A 26,660-nucleotide genomic window follows, 5' to 3' on the forward strand; every position below is an offset into this window, starting at 1 on the left:
GTTATTAACATACATATAGCACACAGTAAGCACAATTACCGTATAATGTATATCAACATTATTAATCAATAATACATTACACGGCATTTGCGAAACGAAGTTATTGTTTTTCGATGTTTTCACACAACAAACATTTTAAAAACATTGTTTACATAAAACAGGGTCTCTTCTACCAAATGGATTTCACAATTAAACACAACAAAGGGAGTTAATGAGTTGTTGTTATAATAACCATGGCAATAACACAATTAATATATTTGAAATATGAAATATCTTTACAGGCAGTTTTGGTGTTGTCTGTTGTCGTGGCATGACAAGAAGATTATTTTGATGCAGAAAGGAATAAAATCACTCTGATAAATTAGTATTAGCAAAACTACAGTTCAGTGTTTCACAGTAAATATCTCAGTCCCTCTAAGTAATACTTCAATAGAAAGAAATACACCTCTCGCTGTCTAATCGCTCAACGTCCATGAACTACCTACTGCTCACAATTACTTTAGAACTAGTACTTTAATATTTGTGTACACGTTTAATATTTTATAATGATGAATATATTACAATTTACATGAAATTTAAAGTCACGCAAATTGTGATCTGTTTAAGATTTTACAGTATTACTATGTCACAATACGATGGATAAAATCAACATTACAGTTCATTTAATTTCTTACACAGATCTATCTAGATGTAAAGAAGTCAAAGGTCAAGGTTTTCTTCTTGGCAAGAAGGACCCGCTGTCTGCAAATACAGCACGACCCGAGTTACTGGCAATTTCACGTGATTAAAACCAGGCGCACTCTTTTGCATTTCAAATGGAGCCACGCTGAGGATCGAACTTGCAATGTAATGTAATTGTTGATGAGTGACATCAGCTTCCACAAGGATAGTAACTTCCACTACCAGATCGAGAGTGTATAGACTTGAGAACACACGCCTGTAAAGCTACGCTCTGATTTCGGTCTGTAAATAATCAGACCGCCTCCGTGGTCTAGTGGAGACAAAGTATTCCCAGAGAGTGGAAGGTCGGGGATTCGAGGCCCGGCCGCGTCATACCAAAAGACGTTTAAACGTTTAAAGATGGTACTTGTTGTTACCCTGCCTGGCGCGCTCCATTAAGGGACAAAAACAAGGACTGGTCGGCTCGGTGTGTGTATACACCTCCCAAACTATGTCTATTCCTACAATTCTATGAACACACACTTCTATATTCCTACAAGACTATGAATACAAACTTCTATATTCCTTCAATACTATGAATACTAATGTGGCTATTCCTACAATTCTATGAACACAAACGTCTACATTCCTTCAATACTATGAACATAAACTTCCATATTCTTACAATACTATGAATACAAACGTGTCTATTCATACAATTCTATGAAAACAAACTTCTATATGCCTACAATACTATGATTACAAAGTTCCATAGTCCTTCAATAGTATGAATACAATTTTCCATATTCCTTTAATACTATGAATACAAACTTCTATATTCCTACAATACTATGAATTCAAACGTGTCTATTCAAACAATACTATGAACACAAACGTCTATATTCCTTCAATAATATGAACATAAACTTCCATATTCCTACAATAATATGAACATAAACTTCCATATTCCTACAATACTATGAATACAAACGTCCACATTCCTACAAAACTATAAATACAAACTTCCACATTCCTACAATACTATAAATACAAACTTCCATTTTCATACAATACTATGACAAGGCACTTCCATATTCATACAATACTATGACTAGACACTTCCATGTTCATACAATACTATATATACAAACTTGCATATTCATACAATACTATGAATACAAACTTCCATATTCATACAATACCATGAATACAAACTTCCATATTCATACAATACTATAAATACAAACTTGCATATTCATACAATACTATGAATACAAACTTCCATATTCATACAATGCTATGAATACAAACCTCCACATTCCTACAATGCTATGAATACAAACTTCCACATTCCTACGATACTATGAATACAAACGTCCACATTCCTACAATACTATGAATACAAACTTCCACATTCCTACAATACTATAAATACAAACTTCCACATTCCTACAATACTATGAACACAAACTTCCATATTCCTACAATACTATGAATTCAAACATATTCCTACAATACTATGAATACAAACATATTCCTACAATACTATGAATACCAACTTCCACATTCCTACAATACTATGAATACAAACTTCCACATTCCGAGAATACTATGAACATAAACTTCCATATTCCTACAATTCTATGAATACAAACTTCCACATTCCTACAATACTATCAATACAAACTTCCACATTCCTAAAATACTATCAATACAAACTTCCATATTCCTACAATGCTATGAATACAAACTTCCATATTCCTACAATACTATGAATACAAACTTCCACATTCCTACAATACTATGAATACAAATGTGTCTATTCCTACAATACTATGAATACAAACATATTCCTACAATACTATGAATACCAACTTCCACATTCCTACAATACTATGAATACAAACTTCCACATTCCGAGAATACTATGAACATAAACTTCCATATTCCTACAATTCTTTGAATACAAACTTCCACATTCCTACAATACTATCAATATAAACTTCCACATTCCTAAAATACTATCAATACAAACTTCCATATTCCTACAATGCTATGAATACAAACTTCCATATTCATACAATACTATGAACACAAACTTTCATATTCCTAATATACTATGAACACAAACTTCCATATTCCTACAATACTATGAATACGAACATATTCCTACAATACTATGAATACAAACATATTCATACAATACTATGAATACAAACATATTCCTACAATACTATAAATACAAACATATTCATACAATACTATGAATACAAACTTCCATATTCCTACAATACTATGAATACAAACTTCCACATTCCTACAATACTATGAACATAACCTTCCATATTCATACAATACTATAAATACAAACTTCCATATTCCTACAATACTATAAATACAAACTTCCATATTCCTACAATACTATAAATACAAACGTCCATATTCATACAATACTATGAATACAAACCTCCACATTCCTACAATGCTATGAATACAAACTTCCACATTCCTACGATACTATGAATACAAACGTCCACATTCCTACAATACTATGAATACAAACTTCCACATTCCTACAATACTATGAATACAAACTTCCATATTCCTACAATACTATGAATACAAACTTCCACATTCCTACAATACTATGAATACAAATGTGTCTATTCCTACAATACTATGAATACAAACTTCCACATTCCTACAATACTATGAATACAAACTTCTACATTCCTACAATACTATGACTACAAACTTCCACATTCCTACAATACTTTGAACATAAACTTCCATATAACTACAATACTATGAATACAAACTTCCATATTCCTACAATACTATGAATACAAACTTCCACATTCCTACAATACTATGAACATAAACTTCCATATTCCTACAATACTATGAATACAAACATATTCCTACAATACTATGAATACAAACATATTCATACAATACTATGAATACAAACATATTCATACAATGCTATAAATACAAACTTCCACATTCCTACAATACTATGAAAACAAACTTCCATATTCCTACAATACTATCATTATTAAACATATTTTTTGTCCAAAAAGACAAAGGGATTGGGCACAAGCGCAACACTTATTACCGCCTTCTCCCTATTTACAGTTAAACATAATATTGCATAATGGAAGTGAAAAATATACAATTGAAGCTTATTATTGTGGAAACACAGTGAGAAATATAAACAGCCCTCATATGAAGGATATATACAATGCGCTGGAAAGTGAAGACAGTGTGCATCTCGTACATATGCAAATATTATACATTTTTGTGTTATGATGAACAATTTTGAAACAATTATGCCAGCTACTGAATCTGTTAGTCGTTTCTATAAATGTGTGTACAGACAAGAATATTTTTGTATTCAGGAAAACATTTAGGTTTGGGTCACCAAATCGAATACTATGTAGAGTTTTTTGTCCTCCAAGATTATCGATAGCTGTCGGTAATGTCTCCCTTAAATCATCATATAAGGTAAATTCGAAGAAGAAATTAAATGAATTTTCACAAGGGGCTCAGCATTTACAGGAAATAGTGTCAATAAGTCAACACGAACCAGGCCGGAATTTAGTGTGCTACAATTGTGTCTCAATCTGGCGGTTTCTGAGATTACGATTGACGTCCTGTGACACAGATGGTGGTATAAGATCAGTTACACATGAAGGACATTGCTTATTTATTATTTTATACATAGTTAGAAGTTTGTTGACGTTTCTTCTATACGCCAAAGGCTGCCATCCAGTTTCGTGATACAGGCTGCGACGGGAGGAAAAATTAGTTAATCCTGTCACTGGATTGTCTGGTCCAGACTCGATTATTTACAAACCGCCGCCATATAGCCGGAATATTGCTGAGTGCGGAATTAAACAACAAACAAACAAGACATGCTACAAAATTTCTTTGCGCCGTGTTTGAACCTCTGGATCAAAGTTATTTTATATTGAGAGTTCGCATCGCGTCGAGTTGTCGGCTGCTACACGCATGCGCATATGAACGCGAGCTACCACGAGTCGAGAAACGGCGGTGCAATCGTCGGTCGCTCTGGGGTTGTGAGAATAGAGGTCTATAGCTGAGGACAGGTAAAAACTACACTGCTACACGTTGAGAATGGCGGGGTTATGGCGATCGTATCTCCGGGTTCTCAACAAGTACCCGTGGAGGACAACATGCGCCACTACAGGTAACTCCAACTGAGACCTAGCCGACAAGCTGGGCTTAACTCACTTTCAACTGGAGTAGACGTAATTCGTTTAAAACTAGAGACGAAATCGAAGCAAACGCACTTGTTATTTGAATAGATCACACTTAAAGACATTATCAAAGAATTGTTATTTATACATCTGATTCTCAGACAATAAGCTCATATATAATATAATATATTATAAATATCATATGTTTACTATGCTATCATGCAAGGACTTTATATGTTAAGAATAATCTTAAATATGATAATCTTAAATATGAAATTGTTTGCAGGGCTATCCCTCGTATGAGGTTGTCCTGTAGTTCATATATGTGTCCTAGAGTTCATGTATGTACTAGAGTTCATGTGTGTGCTTGAGTTCATGTGTGTGTCCTAGGGTTCATGTGTGTGCCAGAGTTCATGTGTGTGTCCTAGAGTTCATGTGTGTCTTAGAGTTCATGTGTGTGTCCTAGAGTTCATGTGTGTCTTAGAGTTCATATGTGTGTGCTTTGAGTTCATGTGTATGCTAGAGTTCATAGGTGTGTCCTAGAGTTCATGTGTGTCTTAGAGTTCAAATGTGTATGCTAGAGTTTGTTGCTGTCTTAGAGTTCATATGTGTGTGCTAGAGTTCATGTGTGTGTCCTAGAGTTCATGTGTGTCTTATAGTTCATATGTGTTTCCTAGGGTTCATGTGTGTCTTAGAGTTCATAGATGTGTCCTAGAGTTCAAGTGTCTTAGAGTTCATATGTGTTTCCTAGAGTTCATATGTGTGTGCTAGAGTTCATGTCTTTCTTAGAGTTCATAGATGTGTCCTAGAGTTCAAGTGTCTTAGAGTTCATATGTGTTTCCTAGAGTTCATATGTGTGTGCTAGAGTTCATGTCTTTCTTAGAGTTCATAGGTGTGTGCTAGAGTTCATAGGTGTGTCATAGAGTTCATATGTGTATGCTAGAGTGCATATGTGTGTGCTAGAGTTCATGTGTGTGTCCTAGAGTTCATGTGTGTCTTAGAGTTCATGTGTGTGTCCTAGGGTTCATGTGTGTCTTAGAGTTCATAGGTGTGTCCTAGAGTTCAAGTGTCTTAGAGTTCATATGTGTGTGCTAGAGTTCATGTCTTTCTTAGAGTTCATATGTGTGTGCTAGAGTTCATATGTGTCCTAGAGTTCATGTGTCTTATAGTTCATATGTGTTTCCTAGAGTTCATATGTGTGTACTATAGTTCATATGTGTATGCTAGAGTTCATATCTGTGTGCTAGAGTTCATATGGGTGTCCCATAGTTCATGTGTGTGTCCTAGAGTTCATATGTGTGTCCTAGAGTTCATATGTGTGCTAGAGTTCATTTGTGTGCTAGAGTTCATATGTGTCCTAGAATTCAAATGTGTGTCCTAGAGATCATATGTGTCCTAGAGTTGAAGTGTCCCGGAGTTCATGTGTTCATGTGTGTGGGTGGGTGTGTGTGTGTATGTGTGTGTGTGTGGGTGGGTGTGTGTTCAGAGTTAAGGTAGTTATACTTGCCTCAAGAAAAAAGTGTGATCTCAGTTTGTTTTCAAATAAGGTTGGACTTGTGTCAAAGGCTCCATGTTGCAATATATTTGATGATGCACATGACCCAGATGGGGAAGACTGCTGCTGGTCTGATGTCTCCTGGGGTTGTGCTTAATATTTAATAGTATTAAGATTTAGTAGTAATAAGCCTACTGTAGTATTAAGAGATGCTAGTAAGTATAATACAGAGATGGGATAGAAGCTGAATTTGAAGTTTTCTTTGGTACACAAAGGATTTGTTTATCCAGGTTGATTGATACCATGTTACATGTGTTCTTTTGCCAGTTTGGATAAGACTCCTGTCATGATCTTGAAAGTATTTGTATGTGTCGAACTACTTTGTGTGTTCTGTGTATCGAACTACTTTGTGTGTTCTGTGTATCGAACTACTTTCTGTGTTCTGTGTGTTGGAGTACTTTGTGTGTTATGTGTGTTGGAGTACTTTGTGTGTTCTGTGTGTTGGAGTACTTGTGTGTTCTGTGTGTCGGACTACTTTGTGGGTTCTGTATGTTGGACTACTTTGTGGGTTCTGTGTGTTGAACTACTTTGTGTGTTCTGTATGATGAACTACTTTGTGTGCCATGTGTGTCGGACTACTTTGTGTGTTATGTGTGTTCGACTACTTTGTGTGTTATGTGTGTCGAACTACTATGTGTGTTCTGTGTGTCGAACTACTTTGTGTGTTCTGTGTGTCAAACTACTTTGTGTGTTCTGTGTGTCAAACTACTTTGTGTGTTCTGTGTGTTGGACTACTTTGTGTGTTTTGTGTGTCAAACTACTTTGTGTGTTCTGTGTGTTGGACTACTTTGTGTGTTATGTGTGTCGAACTACTTTGTGTGTTATGTGTGTTGGACTACTTTGTGTGTTATGTGTGTTGAACTACTTTGTGTGTTATGTGTGTTGAACTACTTTGTGTGTTACGTGTGCCAAACTACTTTGTGTGTTATGTGTGTCGAACTACTATGTGTGTTCTGTATGTCGAACTACTTTGTGTGTTATGTGTGTCGAACTACTTTGTGTGTTCTGTGTGTTGGACTACTTTGTGTGTTATGTGTGTCGAACTACTTTGTGTGTTTTGTGTGTCAAACTACTTTGTGTGTTATTTGTGTTGAACTACTTTGTGTGTTATGTGTGTTGAACTACGTTGTGTGTTATGTGTGCCAAACTACTTTGTGTGTTATGTGTGTCGAACTACTATGTGTGTTCTGTGTGTCGGACTACTTTGTGGGTTCTGTATGTTGGACTACTTTGTGGGGTCTGTGTGTTGAACTACTTTGTGTGTTCTGTATGATGAACTACTTTGTGTGCCTCGTGTGTCGGACTACTTTGTGTGTTATGTGTGTTCGACTACTTTGTGTGTTATGTGTGTCAAACTACTATGTGTGTTCTTTATGTCGAATTACTTTGTGTGTTCTGTGTGTCGAACTACTTTGTGTGTTCTGTGTGTCGAACTACTTTGTGTGTTATGTGTGTTGGACTACTTTGTGTGTTTTGTGTGTCAAACTACTTTGTGTGTAATGTGTGTCGAACTACTATGTGTGTTCTGTATGTCGAACTACTTTGTGTGTTATGTGTGTCGAACTACTTTGTGTGTTCTGTGTGTTGGACTACTTTGTGTGTTATGTGTGTCGAACTACTTTGTGTGTTATGTGTGTTGAACTACTTTGTGTGTTATGTGTGTTGAACTACTTTGTGTGTTATGTGTGTTGAACTACTTTGTGTGTTATGTGTGCCAAACTACTTTGTGTGTTATGTGTGTCGAACTACTATGTGTGTTCTGTATGTCGAACTACTTTTGTGTTATGTGTGTCGAACTTCTTTGTGTGTTCTGTGTGTTGGACTACTTTGTGTGTTATGTGTGTCAAACTACTTTGTGTGTTCTGTATGTCAAACTACTTTGTGTGTTATGTGTGTCGAACTACTTTGTGTGTTATGTATGTTGGACTACTTTGTGTGTTATGTGTGTCGAACTACTATGTGTGTTCTGTATGTCGAACTACTTTGTGTGTTATGTGTGTCGAACTACTTTGTGTGTTATGTATGTTGGACTACTTTGTGTGTTATGTGTGTCGAACTACTATGTGTGTTCTGTATGTCGAACTACTTTGTGTGTTATGTGTGTCGAACTACTTTGTGTGTTCTGTGTGTTGGACTACTATGTGTGTTCTGTGTGTCGGACTACTTTGTGGGTTCTGTATGTTGGACTAGTTTGTGTGTTATGTGTGTTGGACTACTTTGTGTGTTATGTGTGTTGAACTGCTTTGTGTGTTCTGTGTGTCGGACTACTTTGTGTGTTATGTGTGTCGGTCTACTTTGTGTGTTATGTGTGTTGAACTACTTTGTGTGTTATGTGTGTTGGACTACTTTGTGTGTTATGTGTTTTGAACTACTATGTGTGTTCTGTATGTTGAACTACTTTGTGTGTTATGTGTGTCGGTCTACTTTGTGTGTTATGTGTGTTGAACTACTTTGTGTGTTATGTGTGTTGGACTACTTTGTGTGTTATGTGTTTTGAACTACTATGTGTGTTCTGTATGTCGAACTACTTTGTGTGTTATGTGTGTCGAACTACTTTGTGTGTTCTGTGTGTTGGACTACTTTGTGTGTTATGTGTGTTGAACTACTTTGTGTGTTATGTGTGTTGGACTACTTTGTGTGTTATGTGTGTCGGACTACTTTGTGTGTTATGTGTGTTGAACTACTTTGTGTGTTCTGTGTGTCGGACTACTTTGTGTGTTATGTGTGTCGAACTACTTTGTGTGTTATGTGTGTCGAACTACTTTGTGTGTTATGTTTGTTGCTACAGGAACCCTGATGATGGCTGGTGATGGAATCAGTCAGTTGGTGGTGGAGAAGACAGAACTGAGGGACTATGACCTGGCCAGGAGTGCACGCTTCCTGGTGTTTGGCACGGTCATCATCGTAAGTCTTACACCTGGAACCCTGTGTATGTATGACAAAAAGCAACATTCAGTGTTGAAACAGTGTTGAATACAATACAGCACGAGTCCACTGATGTAATCAACTGTGAACTGGGAATAAGTTGTGCCCAGGCACTGTTACTGCTGATGATGTCACATGTTTAAGGAAGATAGCTGTGCGTTGCCAGGTCGTCTGGAAGTAATACCTTTACCCTGGCCGTGATGTATCCATGGGAAACACTAAAGTTACAGTATTTACAATTACAGTGTCAATCACTGTCCTGTTCAGAATAAATACGATTGATGTAATTAAACATCAGGACAATTACTTTCTGAACTGACCCGTGAAGTCCTGGGTCAGACTAGGTCTTCAGCAGCCTATGCTTGCCATAAAAGGCGACTATGTTTGTCGTAAGAGGCGACTAACGGGATCGGGTGGTCAGGCTTGCTGACTTGGTTGATGCATGTCATCGTATCCCAATTGCATGGATCAATGCTTATGATGTCAATCACTGTATTGTCTGGTCAAGACTCAATTGTTTACAGGCCACCGTCATGTAGCTGGAATATTTCTGAGTGGCGTTAAACAACAAACAAACAAACTTTGTGAACTTGACAGTTGAAGCCAGGTATGAACATCTGCTTGTGGTGGCAGGGCCCAGCACTCCGTGGATGGTACATGAATCTAGATCGACTCTTCATCGGGAAGAAGGCGGCACCAATCAAAATGATGCTTGCAGATCAGGTGAGTCCAGTGATGATGATGATGATGATGATGATGATGATGATGATGATGATGATGATGATTAATGGCTGGGATGTGTGTTGTCAGATACTACTTAACTAAACTAAACATAATAATAGAATCTTTTTATGATCAACCTACGGATGGAACAGTATCCAAAGTACTCAAGTACTCTAAGAGTTATCTCTCTTGTTTAGTTTAGTTAACTCCCTTTCTTAGCCACACTGGACAACAACGCTCAACTGTGTGGCAATACTTCAAACTGTCAGATGATAAAACAAACATAAAGTGCCCGATTATGTTTCTAGGTTTGTCAGCACCATGCCCCTGCTCGTGGGTTTCACTGAAGTGCTAAACGTCTGAGACCTGCATCACTTCGGGCAATCCTCCCACATTAAGCTGACACGCCGTGATATAACTGGAATACTGTTAAAAGCGGCGTTAAACCCAACTCACTCACTCACTCAACACTTCTACTGCACGCTGTGTCCTCAAAGTCAAGTGTTTGCAGCAAGACTCCTCAACTCTGCTTGGCCTAACTAGATAGATTCTGCTGGTTTGTGAAGTTGAATATAATTCAGATTTTGTATGAAGGTTCTCATCTAGGGTGAGCTGTGAAGCAACAGTATATTACAAACAAAATAAGATATGTTATTGGGTATTTCTATGTCAAATATAATTCTGTTGTCTTTTTAAGGATTGTTAAACAACCTGGATTGGGGTTAAATTCAGCCTCAAACACCACTATTTGTGACAAACAACTATTTTTTACTAACACCAGTGTTATTGACAAACGCCACTATTATTGACAAACAACTATTATTCACTAACTGCAGTGTTATTGACAAACACAACTACTTGTGACAAACAACTATTATACACTAACAGCAGCGTTATTGACAAACGCCGCTATTATTGACAAACAACTATTATTCACTAACAGCAGTGTTATTGACAAACCCCACTATTATTGACAAACAACTATTATTCACTAACACCAGTGTTATTGAAACGCCACCATTATTGACAAACAACTATTATTCACTAAAACCAGTGTTATTGACAACCCCGCTATTATTGACAAACAACTATTATTCACTAAAACCAGTGTTATTGACAAACCCCGCTATTATTGACAAACAACTATTATTCACGAACAGCAGTGTTATTGACAAACACAACTATTTGTGACAAACAACTATTATTCACTAATACCAGTGTTATTGACAAATGCCACTATTATTGACAAACAACTATTATTCACTAATACTAGTGTTATTGACAAACCCCGCTGTTATTGACAAACAACTATTATTCACAAACAGCAGTGTTATTGACAAACACAACTATTTGTGACAAACAACTATTATACACTAACAGCAGTTTTATTGACAAACGCCACTATTATTGACAAACAACTATTATTCACTAACAGCAGTGTTATTGACAAACACAACTACTTGTGACAAACAACTATTATACACTAACAGCAGTGTTATTGACAAACACCGCTATTATTGTCAAACAACTATTATTCACTAATACCAGTGTTATTGACAAACGCCACTATTATTGACAAACAACATTGTTATTGACAAACGCCACTGTTATTGACAAACAACTATTATTCACTAACAGCAGTGTTTTTGACAAATGCCACTATTATTAACAAACAACTATTATTCACTAATACCAGTGTTGACAAACGTCACTATTATTGACAAACAACTATTATTCACTAATACCAGTGTTATTGACAAACCCCGCTATTATTGACAAACAACTATTATTCACGAACAGCAGTGTTATTGACAAACACAACTATTTGTGACAAACAACTATTATACATTAACACCAGTGTTATTGACAAACGCCACTATTATTGACAAACAACTATTATTCACAAACAGCAGTGTTATTGACAAACACAACTACTTGTGACAAACAACTATTATTCACTAATACCAGTGTTATTGACAAATGCCACTATTATTGACAAACAACTATTATTCACTAATACTAGTGTTATTGACAAACCCCGCTGTTATTGACAAACAACTATTATTCACAAACAGCAGTGTTATTGACAAACACAACTATTTGTGACAAACAACTATTATACACTAACAGCAGTTTTATTGACAAACGCCACTATTATTGACAAACAACTATTATTCACTAACAGCAGTGTTATTGACAAACACAACTACTTGTGACAAACAACTATTATACACTAACAGCAGTGTTATTGACAAACACCGCTATTATTGTCAAACAACTATTATTCACTAATACCAGTGTTATTGACAAACGCCACTATTATTGACAAACAACATTGTTATTGACAAACGCCACTGTTATTGACAAACAACTATTATTCACTAACAGCAGTGTTTTTGACAAATGCCACTATTATTAACAAACAACTATTATTCACTAATACCAGTGTTGACAAACGTCACTATTATTGACAAACAACTATTATTCACTAATACCAGTGTTATTGACAAACGCCGCTATTATTGACAAACAACTATTATTCACGAACAGCAGTGTTATTGACAAACACAACTATTTGTGACAAACAACTATTATACATTAACACCAGTGTTATTGACAAACGCCACTATTATTGACAAACAACTATTATTCACAAACAGCAGTGTTATTGACAAACACAACTACTTGTGACAAACAACTATTATACACTAACAGCAGTGTTATTGACAAACACCGCTATTATTGTCAAACAACTATTATTCACTAATACCAGTGTTATTGACAAACGCCACTATTATTGACAAACAACTATTATTAACTAACAGCATTGTTATTGACAAACGCCACTTTTATTGACAAACAACTATAATTCACTAACAGCAGTGTTTTTGACAAATGCCACTATTATTAACAAACAACTATTATTCACTAATACCAGTGTTATTGACAAACGCCGCTGTTATTGACAAACAACTATTATTCACTAACAGCAGTGTTTTTGACAAATGCCACTATTATTAACAAACAACTATTATTCACCAATACCAGTGTTATTGACAAACGCCACTATTATTGACAAACAACTATTATTCACTAATACCAGTGTTATTGAGAAACCCCGCTATTATTGACAAACAAATATTATTCACTGATACCAGTGTTACTGACAAACGCCACCATTATTGACAAACAACTATTATTCACTAACAGCAGTGTTATTGACAAACTCCACTATTATTGACAAACAACTACTATTCACTAATACCAGTGTTATTGACAAAAGCCACTATTATTGACAAACAACTATTATTCACTAATACCAGTGTTATTAACAAACCCCGCTGTTATTGACAAACAACTATTATTCACGAACAGCAGTGTTTTTGACAAACACAACTATTTGTGACAAACAACTATTATTCACTAATACCAGTGTTATTGACAAACGCCACTATTATTGACAAACAACTATTATTCACTAATACCAGTGTTATTGACAAACCCTGCTGTTATTGACAAACAACTATTATTCACGAACAGCAGTGTTATTGACAAACACAACTATTTGTCACAAACAACAATTATACATTAACACCAGTTTTATTGACAAACGCCACTATTATTGACAAACAACTATTATTCACTAACAGCAGTGTTATTGACAAACACAACTACTTGTGACAAACAACTATTATACATTAACAGCAGTGTTATTGACAAACACCGCTATTATTGACAAACGACTATTATTCACTAATACCAGTGTCATTGACAAACGCCGCTATTATTGACAAACAACTATTATTCACTAACAGCAGTGTTATTGACAAATGCCACTATTATTGACAAACAACTATTATTCACTAACAGCAGTGTTTTTCACAAATGCCACTATTATTAACAAACAACTATTATTCACTAATACCAGTGTTATTGACAAACAACTATTATTCACTAATACCAGTGTTATTGACAAACGCCGCTATTATTGACAAACAACTATTATTCACTAACAGCAGTGTTTTTGACAAATGCCACTATTATTAACAAACAACTATTATTCACTAATACCAGTGTTATTGACAAACGCCGCTATTATTGACAAACAACTATTATTCATTAAAACCAGTGTTACTGACAAAAGCCACCATTATTGACAAACAACTATTATTCACTAACAGCAGTGTTATTGACAAACGCCACTATTATTGACAAACAACTATTATTCACTAATACCAGTGTTATTGACAAACGCCACTATTATTGACAAACAACTATTCACTAATACCAGTGTTATTGACAAACCCCGCTGTTATTGACAAACAACTATTATTCACTAACACCAGACCCCCAATTTTTTATTTCATGGGTCGTGACTGGAAATAGGAGTAATGAAACGGTGTATACTCAGTGTACTGAACTGTTAGATTACTTTTATTAAAGGAACTTTATATTTCTTGTCAATAATTTTGGTACAATTAATGTTACTGTGGCTCCCTTAAGATGCAATATATATTTTTTTCTGCGTCCATTCCATGTATTTGTGCATTCTGGACGCACATTCCTGCATCTCTTTAAACGCTGCAAACACCACTGTTATTGAAAAACACATCAGCCGTGTATATGTAGGTTATAATGAGAATGGAGTTCTGTGGGTGCCTGAAGTCCACACCTGCAGGAACACCTTGCCAGGTGCCATGTTGGAAGTGTAACTTGGTTTGCTCTGTGTTCAGGCTTTCTTCGCTCCTCAAGTCCTAATGCTGTTTCTGACTGGAATGGCAGCGTTCCGAGGCGACAGTTTCCACGACATCAAGCAGAAGGTCAAACAGGTACAACACACTCTAGGAAGTGTAGTCTGTAGTGTGTTGGCAGCAGCGTATACGTGATCACGTCTGGACCTGACGATCCATTTATTGAGTCCCTCCGTCCTACTATAGTCTCTTGTGGGCATTTTCCTGAGACGCTCACAAGACAAGCAACATAATGCCAATAATGCTTAAGCTTGCATGTAAAACAATTACAAAGTCATTTGGTCATGTTTGTAGATTAATGTCTTGAGGAAATATGTATGTGTAATAAGGCAGAATTGAGTCAATAGACCAGGGAAGCTGTATCTTATAAACTGTAGCCTTCCGGTGTGTTGGATGTCCATCATGGCACGATACGAAAGGAAAACCACATTTGTATTACGTTTAAATACAGTCTGGTTGTCCTCTCAATAAAACATGCCGACTGTGCTAAAGATATGCTTCTCCAACAAGAAAGGCATATTTGAAAAAGAAATGTGCATTAATGTCTTTGAATTTGGCTATGCATTACTTTTTGTATTTTGCATTTGGTCAGTTACAGGACAATATGTGTTGTATTCTGCCAGTTACAGGACAATATGTGTTGTATTCTGTCAGTTACAGGACAATATATGTTGTATTCTGTCAGTTACAGGACAATATGTGTTGTATTCTGTCAGTTAGAGGACAATATGTGTTGTATTCTGTCAGTTAGAGGACAATATGTGTTGTATTCTGTCAGTTAGAGGACAATATGTGTTGTATTCTGTCAGTTAGAGGACAATATGTGTTGTATTCTGTCAGTTACAGGACAATATATGTTGTATTCTGTAAGTTACAGGACAATATGTGTTGTATTCTGTCAGTTAGAGCACAATATGTGTTGTATTCTGTCAGTTAGAGGACAATATGTGTTGTATTCTGTCAGTTACAGGACAATATGTGTTGTATTGTGTCAGTTACAGGACAATATGTGTTGTATTGTGTCAGTTACACGGCAATATGTGTTGTATTGTGTCAGTTACAGGACAATATGTGTTGTATTGCATCAGTTAGAGGACAATATGTGTTGTATTCTGTCAGTTACATGGCAATATGTGTTTTATTGCATCAGTTACAGGACAATATGCGTTGTATTCTGTCAGTTACACGGCAATATGTGTTGTATTCTGTCAGTTACATGGCAATATGTGTCGTATTGCATCAGTTACAGGACAATATGTGTTGTATTGTGTCAGTTACAGGACAATATGTGTTGTATTGTGTCAGTTACAGGACAATATATGTTGTATTCTGTCAGTTAGAGGACAATATGTGTTGTATTGCATCAGTTACAGGACAATATGTGTTGTATTGTGTCAGTTACATGGCAATATGTGTTTTATTGCATCAGTTACAGGACAATATATGTTGTATTCTGTCAGTTACACGGCAATATGTGTTGTATTCTGTCAGTTACATGGCAATATGTGTTGTATTGCATCAGTTACAGGACAATATGTGTTGTATTCTGTCAGTTACATGGCAATATGTGTTGTATTGCATCAGTTACAGGACAATATGTGTTGTATTCTGTCAGTTACACAGCAATATGTGTTATATTCTGTCAGTTACACGGCAATAGGTGTTGTATTCTGTCAGTTAAACAGCAATATGTGTTGTATTGTGTCAGTTACACGGCAATATGTGTTGTATTGTGTCAGTTACAGGACAATATGTGTTGTATTGTGTCAGTTACAGGACAATATGTGTTGTATTGTGTCACTTACACGGCAATATGTGTTGTAGTGTGTCAGTTACAGGACAATATGTGTTGTATTGTGTCAGTTACATGGCAATATGTGTTGTATTGTGTCAGTTACAGGACAATATGTGTTGTATTGTGTCAGTTACACGGCAATATGTGTTGTATTGTGTCAGTTACAGGACAATATGTGTTGTATTCTGTCAGTTACACAACAATATGGACTACACTGTGGAGTAGACATGAAGCTGTGCTGAAGAACATTCAGTCTATTGATTGTTTGTGTTTCCTTTTTCAGGACTACCTTACGATTCTGATGACAAATTACAAGGTAAGGAAATCTGCAACACCTCATATACTAAATAAGCATTCACTTGGAGGAAACTGCAGGAAAAATCCATCTCCATTACCCAGTTAATTTGTGATTGTTTGCTTACATATATGCATATTCTTCACACACATTCTTCACACAAGGACTGCACAGAAAGTCTCCACACACAGACTCCGCAATTCTCCACACACAATCTTCACACAAAGACTCAACACACAGTCTCCACACACAGACAAACCCTACAGTCTGAACTAATGGACTCCACACACAGTCTCCACATATACTTCAAAAACAGTATTCAAAGACCGTCTCCACACAGTCCACTCAAAGTCTCCACACCATCTCCACACACAGCCTCCACACCATCTCCACACACAGTCTCCACACCATCTCAACACTTAGTCTCCACACACAGTCTCCAAACCATCTCCACACACAGTCTCCACACCATCTCAACACTTAGTCTCCACTCACAGTCTCCACACCATCTCCACACACAGTCTCCACACACAGTCTCCACACCATCTCAACACTTAGTCTCCACACACAGTCTCCAAACCATCTCAACACACAGTCTCCACACACAGTCTCCAAAGCATCTCAACACACATTCTCCACACCATCTCAACACACCATCTCCACACAGTCTCCACACCATCTCAACACACAGTCTCCACACACAGCCTCTACACACACAGTCTCCACATACAGACTCCACATACAGAGCCTCTACACACAGCCTCCACACACAGACTCCACACACACATTTCAAGCAGTCTCCACACACACACTCTCCACACACAGACTCCACACACAGCCTTTACTCACAGTCTCCACACACAGTCTCCACACACAGCCTCTTCACACAGTCTTCATACACAGTCTCCATACAGTCTCCGCACAACGTCAACACAGCCTCTACACACAGTCTCCACATACAGACTCCACACACACTTTTCAAGCAGTCTCCACACACACAGTCTCCACACACAGCCTTTACTCACAGTCTCCACACACAGTCTCCGCACACAGACTCCACACACAGCCTCTACACACAGTCTTCACACACAGTCTCCATACAGTCTCCACTCAACGTCTACACACAGTCTCCACTCAACGTCTACACACAGTCTCCACACCATCTCCAAACACAGTCTCCACACACAGTCTCCACACTGTCTCCACACACAGCCTTTACACAGTCTCCACACACAGTCTCCACACAGTCTCCACTCAACGTCTACACACACAGTCTCCACACCATCTCCAAACACAGTCTCCATACACTGTCTCCACACACTGTCTCCACATCATCTCCACACACAGCCTTTACGCACAGTCTCCACACACAGTCTCCATACAGTCTCCACTCAACGTCTACACACAGTCTCCAAACACTGTCTCCACACAGCCTTTACACACGTCTCCACACCATTCCCACACACAGCCTTTACACACAGTCTCCACACCATCCCCACACACAGCCTTTACACAAAGTTTCCATACACAGTCTCCATACACAGCCTTTACACACAGTCTCCACACACAGACTCCACACACAGCCTTTAGACACAGTCTCCACCCACAGACTCAACACACAGCCTCTACACACAGTCTTCACACACAGTCTCCATACAGTCTCCACACAACGTCAACACAGCCTCTACACACACAGTATCCACACACACAGTCTCCACACAGTCTCCACACACACTGTTTCCACACCATCTCCACACACTGTCTCCAAACCTTCTCAACACACTGTCTCAACACACAGTCTCCACACACAGTCTCCACTACCTCTCCAAACACACTGTTTCCACACCATCTCCACACACTGTCTCCAAACCATCTCCACACACTGTCTCCACACAGTCTCCACACACTGTCTCCAAACAGTCCACTCACAGTCTCCACACAGTCCACACACAGTCTCCAAACCATCTCCACACACTGTCTCCACACACAGTCTCCACTACCTCTCCACACGCTGTCTCCATACACTGTCTCCACACAGTCCACACACAGTCTCCAAACCATCTCCACACACTGTCTCCACACAGTCCACACACAGTCTCCAAACCATCTCCACACACTGTCTCCACACACAGTCTCCATACACTGTCTCCACACAGTCCACACACAGTCTCCAAACCATCTCCACACACTGTCTCCACACACTGTCTCCATACACTGTCTCCACACAGTCCACACACAGTCTCCAAACCATCTCCACACACTGTCTCCACACACAGTCTCCAAACCATCTCCACACACTGTCTCCACACACAGTCTCCACTACCTCTCCACACACTGTCTCCATACACTGTCTCCTCACAGTCCACACACAGTCTCCATACACTGTCTCCACACAGTCCAAACACAGTCTCCATACACTGTCTCCACCCACTGTCTCCACACAGTCCACTCACAGTCTCCACACCATCTCCACACACAGTCTCCACACCATCTCCACACACAGTCTCCACACCATCTCAACACACAGTCTCCACACACAGTCTCCAAACCATCTCAACACACAGTCTCCACACACAGTCTCCAAACCATCTCAACACACAGTCTCCACACCATCTCCAAACACTGTCTCCACACAGTCCTAGCACAGTCTCCACACCATCTCAACACACAGTCTTCACACACAGTCTCCATACAGTCTCCACTCAACGTCTACACACAGTCTCCACACCATCTCCACACTATCTCAACACACAGCCTTCACACAGTCTCCACACAGTCTCCACTCAACGTCTACACACACATTCTCCACACCATCTCCAAACACAGTCTCCATACACTGTCTCCACACACTGTCTCCACATCATCTCCACACACAGCCTTTACACACAGTCTCCACACACAGTCTCCAGACAGTCTCCACTCAACGTCTACACACAGTCTCCACACCATCTCCAAACACAGTCTCCACACACTGTCTCCACACAGTCCACACACAGTCTCCACACCATCTCAACACAGTCTCCACAAACTTTTTCCACACCATCTCAACACAGTCTCCACACACAGTCTCCACTACATCTCCACACACTGTCTCCAAACCATATCCACACACTGTCTCCACACCATCTCCACACACTGTCTCCGAACAGTCCACTCACAGTCTCCACACACTGTCTCCACACACTGTCTCCACACACAGTCTCTGCACACAGTCTCCACGCCATCTCCACACACAGTCTCCACACACTGTCTCCAAGCCATCTCCACACACAGTCTCCACACGCTATCTCTGAACAGTCCACACACAGTCTCCACACACAGTCTCCACACACTGTCTCCACACCATCTCCACTCACAGTCTCCATGCACAGTCTCCATACACTGTCTCCACACCATCTCCACACACTGTCTCCACACCATCTCCACACACTGTTTCCGAACAGTCCACTCACAGTCTCCACAAACTGTCTCCACACACTGTCGCCACACACTGTCTCCATACACAGTCTCCACGCCATCTCCACACACAGTCTCCACACGCTATCTCTGAACAGTCCACACACAGTCTCCACACACAGTCTCCACACACTGTCTCCACACCATCTCCACACACAGTCTCCACACACAGACTCCACACATAGCCTCTACACACACAGTCTCCACATACAGACTCCACACACACAGTCTCCACACACTGTCTCCACACCATCTTCACACAGTCTCCACACTGTCTCCAGACACAGTCTCCACACCATCTCCATTCACAATCTACACACACTGTCTCCACACCATCTCCACCCACAAGCTCCACACACAGCCTCTACAAACTGTCTCCTCACACACAGTCTCCACACACAGTCTCCACACACACAGTCTCCACACACTGTCTCCGAACAGTCCACACACAGTCTCCTTGCCATCTCCACACACAGTCTCCACACACAGTCTCCACACACAGACTCCACACATAGCCTCTACACACACAGTCTCCACATACAGACTCCACACACACAGTCTCCACACACAGTCTCCACACACTGTCTCCACACCATCTTCACACAGTCTCCACACTGTCTCCAGACACAGTCTCCACACACAGTCTCCACACACTGTCTCCACACCATCTCCATTCACAATCTACACACACTGTCTCCACACCATCTCCACCCACAAGCTCCACACACAGCCTCTACAAACTGTCTCCTCACACACAGTCTCCACACACAGTCTCCACACACACAGTCTCCACACACTGTCTCCGAACAGTCCACACACAGTCTCCTTGCCATCTCCACACACAGTCTCCACACACAGTCTCCACTACATCTCCACAAACTGTCTCTTAACCATCTCCACACACTGTCTCAACACACAGTCTCCACACACAGTCTCCACTACATCTCCACACACTGTCTCCAAACCTTCTCTACAAACTGTCTCAACACACAGTCTCCACACACTGTCTCCACTACATCTCCACACACTGTCTCCAAACCATATCCACACACTGTCTCCACACCATCTCCACACACTGCCCCGAACAGTCCACTCACAGTCTCCACACACAGTCTCCACACACTGTCTCCACACACAGTCTCTGCACACTGTCTCCATACACTGTCTCCACACCATCTCAACACACAGTCTCCACATGCTATCTCAGAACAGTCCACACACAGTCTCCACACACAGTCTCCACACACTGTCTCCACACACAGTCTCCATACACTGTCTCCACACCATCTCCACACACAGTCTCCACACACAGTCTCCACACACAGACTCCACACACAGCCACTACACACACAGTCTCCACATACAGACTCCACACACACAGTCTCCACACACAGTCTCCACACACTGTCTCCACACCATCTTCACACAGTCTCCACACTGTCTCCACACACAGTCTCCACATACTGTCTCCACACCATCTCCACACACAGTCTCCACACACTGTCTCCACACCATCTCCATTCACAGTCTACACACACTGTCTCCACACCATCTCCACCCACAAGCTCCACACACAGCCTCTACAAACTGTCTCCACACACACAATCTCCACACTGTCTCCACACACAGTCTCCACATACACAGTCTGCTTGCCATCTCCACACACAGTCTCCACACACTGTCTCCACACACAGTCTGCACAGTCCACACACAGTCCACACAACGTCTCCACACCATCTCCACACACAGTCTCCACACTGTCTCCACACACAGTCTCCACACAGTCTCCACACAGTCTCCACATAGTCTTCACACAGTCTCCACACAGTCTCCACACACCATCTCCACACTGAATGTCAGGGTTGTTTTTGCAGGTGTGGCCGGCTGCACAGCTCATCAACTTCTACCTCATCCCACTTCAACACAGGTTTGTTCCTTCATCCCACTTCAACACAGGATTGCTCCTTCATCCCACTTCAACACAGGTTTGTTCCTTCCTCCCACTTCAACACAGGATTGCTCCTTCATCCCACTTCAACACAGGATTGTTCCTTCATCCCACTTCAACACAGGTTTGTTCCTTCATCCCACTTCAACACAGGTTTGTTCCTTCATCCCACTTCAACACAGGTTTGTTCCTTCCTCCCACTTCAACACAGGATTGCTCCTTCATCCCACTTCAACACAGGATTGCTCCTTCATCCCACTTCAACACAGGATTGTTCCTTCATCCCACTTCAACACAGGTTTGTTCCTTCATCCCACTTCAACACAGGTTTGTTCCTTCATCCCACTTCAACACAGGATTGTTCCTTCATCCCACTTCAACACAGGTTTGCTCCTTCATCCCACTTCAACACAGGTTTGTTCCTACATCCCACTTCAACACAGGTTTGTTCCTTCATCCCACTTCAACACAGGATTGTTCCTTCATCCCACTTCAACACAGGATTGTTCCTTCATCCCACTTCGACACAGGTTTGTTCCTTCATCCCACTTCAACACAGGTTTGTTCTTTCATCCCACTCCAACACAGGTTTGTTCCTTCATCCCACTTCATCTCCGCTAAATGGCATCACATAATATATTTTTTTATTTGAAGTTTACATGATATACAGCTTTTCCACTGGAAGAGAGGCCAGTCACATGACCATGAAATTGACATTCATAAGCATATGAATGACATTGACGTTCATACATTGTTCATGAAATGATGTAAACGCTGACGAACTGCCTAAACTTTCCTTGCACAATCGTAGTATCAACTCGAGCGATCTAGTCTGACAAGGACAGTCTGCAGCAGTCTTGAGTTGACCTCAGTATCTCTCTTTTATAACCACCTTTCAATGATTGGCCAGTGGATTAATGATGACTAACACATGTAACTGCCACATGTTCATTAACAACTTTGGAAATCTCTCCCATATTACAACGCACTGTCATTGTGACTGACTTACTGAGGTAGTTCTTAACAGACCTTTCTCCTCCAGTGATGATATTGTTTGAAAATATGTGTTGTGTCAGATGGTCAAAGCAGGGCACACATACTCTCACGTCACCTCTTTTTTTAGGGAACCATTTTATTCCATGATACAGCTGGTTGTTGTATGGCTGTCAGTGTAAACATGAATCGAAGTCACTTGTATCGATCTAGCGCTACATCCCTCGAGGCAGAAAATAGTGATATAAAAAATTATAAGAATTGACTTTCACTTTGTGTGAGTTCATTGGAGCATGAACCTTCATAGAGTGAGGGCCAAACATTGTATGAACGTTGTCGCAAGCTCCAATGTTCATAGTTTGGCCCTCACTCTATGAAGGTTCATACTCCAATGAACTCCCGCAAAGTGAAAGTCAATTGCATGTTTGTTCCTTCATCACAATTCATCCCTGCTGAATGACATCTGATATTGCAGGTGTCTTAGAAAACGTGACCAACTCCAATGCCACTGGGTTCTAACATCTGAAGTGTCTACGGTCTAGGTCATCTTAGAGGTTATCCTTGAATAGAAATAACTGATCAATATTCAATTCCTTCTGAGGAAAGCTAGGGACATGTCATTTTCTGGTTTAAATTCTAAGTATGTGTTTCCCAAAACTTCTTGAGACTTAGAGTGCATAGGGCATGTTAGAACTGTCATGTCTTTAGAAAATGGGCGTGAAAGGGCTGCTCATGTATGTGCCCGTAGTTTTCCATGTGGACAGTCGCTGTATGGTGCACAACAACAGAATGTAAGTATGTATCTATTTGATGCACCATTAGTGTCAGGATTTCATTTTAAAGACTCTATGGTGTTTTTTTCAGAGTTCTGTTTGTCAACTTCGTGGCCCTGGGATGGAATACATACATGGCCTGGATGTCAGAGAAGAAGTGAGGTCGGGTTGCCCTCTCTCGAGATTGGGCATCTGCCTAGGGCAAGGGACTTACCTGACTGTAAATTCCAGGTTCTACCCTTGCCTAAATTTGCTGGAATTTCTGGGCTCTTTCATATCCATATTCTGATCGATAATCAAAATCTATATTATAATAAAACAGGTCTTACTTCATGAAGTGTGTCAGATCAGATGAGCACCTTGATTAAAAACATGAAAAGATTTAGAAAATATCTGTTAACGCCGAGTTGGCAGTACACATGCTTTGCAATTCCTGCAGTTGACAGAAATCTGCACAACAGTTTACAAAGCAGATGTCGATTTCGTTATGTGATTTTGATTTGAGTGTGCATAGACTCATTAGTCCAGCCAAACTATAACTCCATAATTCCAGCCTAGTTCGGCAAAGGTGGAAAATGGACAGTTATATTCAGTTAACGCCCTTGCCTCGGGAAGATGGAGCTGTCACTCGAGGTCAGGTTGTCATCTTTACTGTCAGTGGTTGCCTGCCCTTCTGGCGTCGTAGAACTTCGTCATGACATGACCTTCACACCATGACCTTCATGACAGGACAGCTGCTGCTTGACCAGGACACGGGCTGACACCATTGGTTATATACAAGCAGTCGGCAGCCCTTGTCGGACGAATGGTTATGTAAAGTAACTAGGCTTGGGGATAAGACAACTAGTCCATCTAGATTGTTACTAGTCTGGTAACGGGATCAGGTGGTCAGGCTTGCTGACCTGTTGATGTATGTCATCATATCCCACTTGCATGGACCGATGATCATGTTATCAATCACTGCATTGTCTGGTCCAGACTCGATTATTTACAGACCACCGTCATTAAACAACAAACAAAAACAAACTAGTCTGGGACTAGCGGTCTAGTGGCTGTGCCTATCACTGCATGTGATGCCCCAGATGAGGTGGCAGAAACAGAAATTGCCACGAGTTTGGTATTTTTATATAATTGTGAGTAGTATAGGCAATGGGGACGACCATGACTCCAGCAGTAGTATAGGCAATGGGGACGACCACAACTCCAGCAGTAGTATAGGCACTGGGGACGACCACGACTCCAGCAGTACTATAGGCAATGGGGACGACCACGACTCCAGCAGTAGTATAGGCAATGGGGACGACCACGACTCCAGCAGTACCATAGGCAATGGGGACGACCATGACTCCAGCAGTAGTATAGGCAATGGGGACGACCACGACTCCAGCAGTAGTATAGGCAATGGGGATGACCATGACTCCAGTGCAAGATCCAGCCCCTGATAATGTTTACATGAAGGTCGAAAATTTTATATGATGGCGAGGATGGGTTGCGGCCGTACCCCCATCACCTATACTTCTATTTGCAAATTGAAGGTCAAGGTCCTATAATTTCTACCAGGAGGTTCATCTGCCGGTGATTGTCTACACTACTGTGACACTTCAGACATTAAAAATGGAGAAATATAATCAGTATATTGGGTTTTGTATTCGCTTGATTTATTCTGTGTATCAAGAGCCATATTGACTGTATGTAAGGAACTAAATCTTATATACAGGTGTAAAATATGTATATGTTTATAATCACAACATTCAGAATATCAGGAGAAACTCATATATGGAAACATTAAACTCGCATGCAGAACTCACAATACATTGATATATATTTATAACATTAAACATTCGATGTAGACATGTATTATATAAATAAGACCCCTGGCTTAGATATTAAGCAAGATTCATTTATATACAGCATGTACTATTGACAGAAATCATATTCCATATAAGGAAGAACCCTGCCCTATCCGGGATGGAGCTGTATCAGAAAGAACCCTTCCATATCCGGGATGAAGCTGTATCAGGAAGAACCCTTCCATATCCGGGATGAAGCTGTATCAGGAAGAACCCTTCCATGTCCAGGATGGAGCTGTATCAGGAAGAACCCTTCCATGTCCGGGATGGAGCTGTATCAGGAAGAACCCTACCATGTCCGGGATGAAGCTGTATCAGGAAGAACCCTTCCATGTCCGGGATGGAGCTGTATCAGGAAAACCCTTCCACGTCCGGGATGGAGCTGTATCAGGAAGAACCCTTCCATGTCCGGGATGGAGCTGTATCAGGAAGAACCCTGCCCTATCCGGGATGGAGCTGTATCAGGAAGAACCCTTCCATGTCCGAGATGGAGCTGTATCAGGAAGAACCCTGCCCTATCCGGGATGGAGCTGTATCAGGAAGAACCCTTCCATGTCCGGGATGGAGCTGTATCAGGAAGAACCCTGCCCTATCCGGGATGGAGCTGTATCAGGAAGAACCCTTCCATGTCCGGAATGGAGCTGTATCAGGAAGAACCCTGCCCTATCCAGGATGGAGCTGTATCAGGAAGAACCCTTCCATGTCCGAGATGG

At 40.1% G+C, this 26,660-nt stretch overlaps 2 protein-coding genes across 2 annotated transcripts; both read left to right on the top strand.

The window, feature by feature from the left end:
- The first annotated feature begins 4,702 nt into the window (after positions 1–4,702).
- Positions 4,703–25,698, top strand: LOC139458569 (mitochondrial inner membrane protein Mpv17-like). The gene is made up of 7 exons (XM_071240000.1): positions 4,703–4,873; positions 9,227–9,342; positions 9,997–10,086; positions 14,820–14,915; positions 16,916–16,948; positions 22,258–22,310; positions 24,189–25,698. The coding sequence occupies exons 1-7, from the start codon at positions 4,801–4,803 to the stop codon at positions 24,256–24,258; spliced, it is 531 nt and encodes a 176-aa protein (XP_071096101.1). The 5' UTR covers positions 4,703–4,800; the 3' UTR covers positions 24,259–25,698.
- LOC139477935 (variant surface antigen B-like) lies at positions 25,180–25,539 on the top strand. The gene has a single exon (XM_071260387.1). It carries the CDS (start codon positions 25,180–25,182, stop codon positions 25,537–25,539), a length of 360 nt encoding a protein of 119 aa, XP_071116488.1.
- Positions 25,699–26,660: the final 962 nt, after the last annotated feature.

Source organism: Haliotis cracherodii, unplaced genomic scaffold, assembly GCF_022045235.1.
Source record: "Haliotis cracherodii isolate W230 unplaced genomic scaffold, xgHalCrac1.p SCAF_1, whole genome shotgun sequence".
Taxonomy (NCBI): domain Eukaryota; kingdom Metazoa; phylum Mollusca; class Gastropoda; order Lepetellida; family Haliotidae; genus Haliotis; species Haliotis cracherodii.

What these genes read in the sequence shown, in the direction of transcription:
- LOC139458569 (XM_071240000.1), top strand. Translation starts at nt 4,801, where the DNA reads ATGGCGGGGTTATGGCGATCGTATCTCCGGGTTCTCAACAAGTACCCG. An exon ending in TCAAGCAGAAGGTCAAACAG is followed by an intron (nt 14,916 to 16,915) that starts GTACAACACACT and finishes TTCCTTTTTCAG; the next exon opens with GACTACCTTACGATTCTGAT. An exon ending in TTCTGATGACAAATTACAAG is followed by an intron (nt 16,949 to 22,257) that starts GTAAGGAAATCT and finishes TTGTTTTTGCAG; the next exon opens with GTGTGGCCGGCTGCACAGCT.
- LOC139477935 (XM_071260387.1), top strand. Translation starts at nt 25,180, where the DNA reads ATGAGGTGGCAGAAACAGAAATTGCCACGAGTTTGGTATTTTTATATA.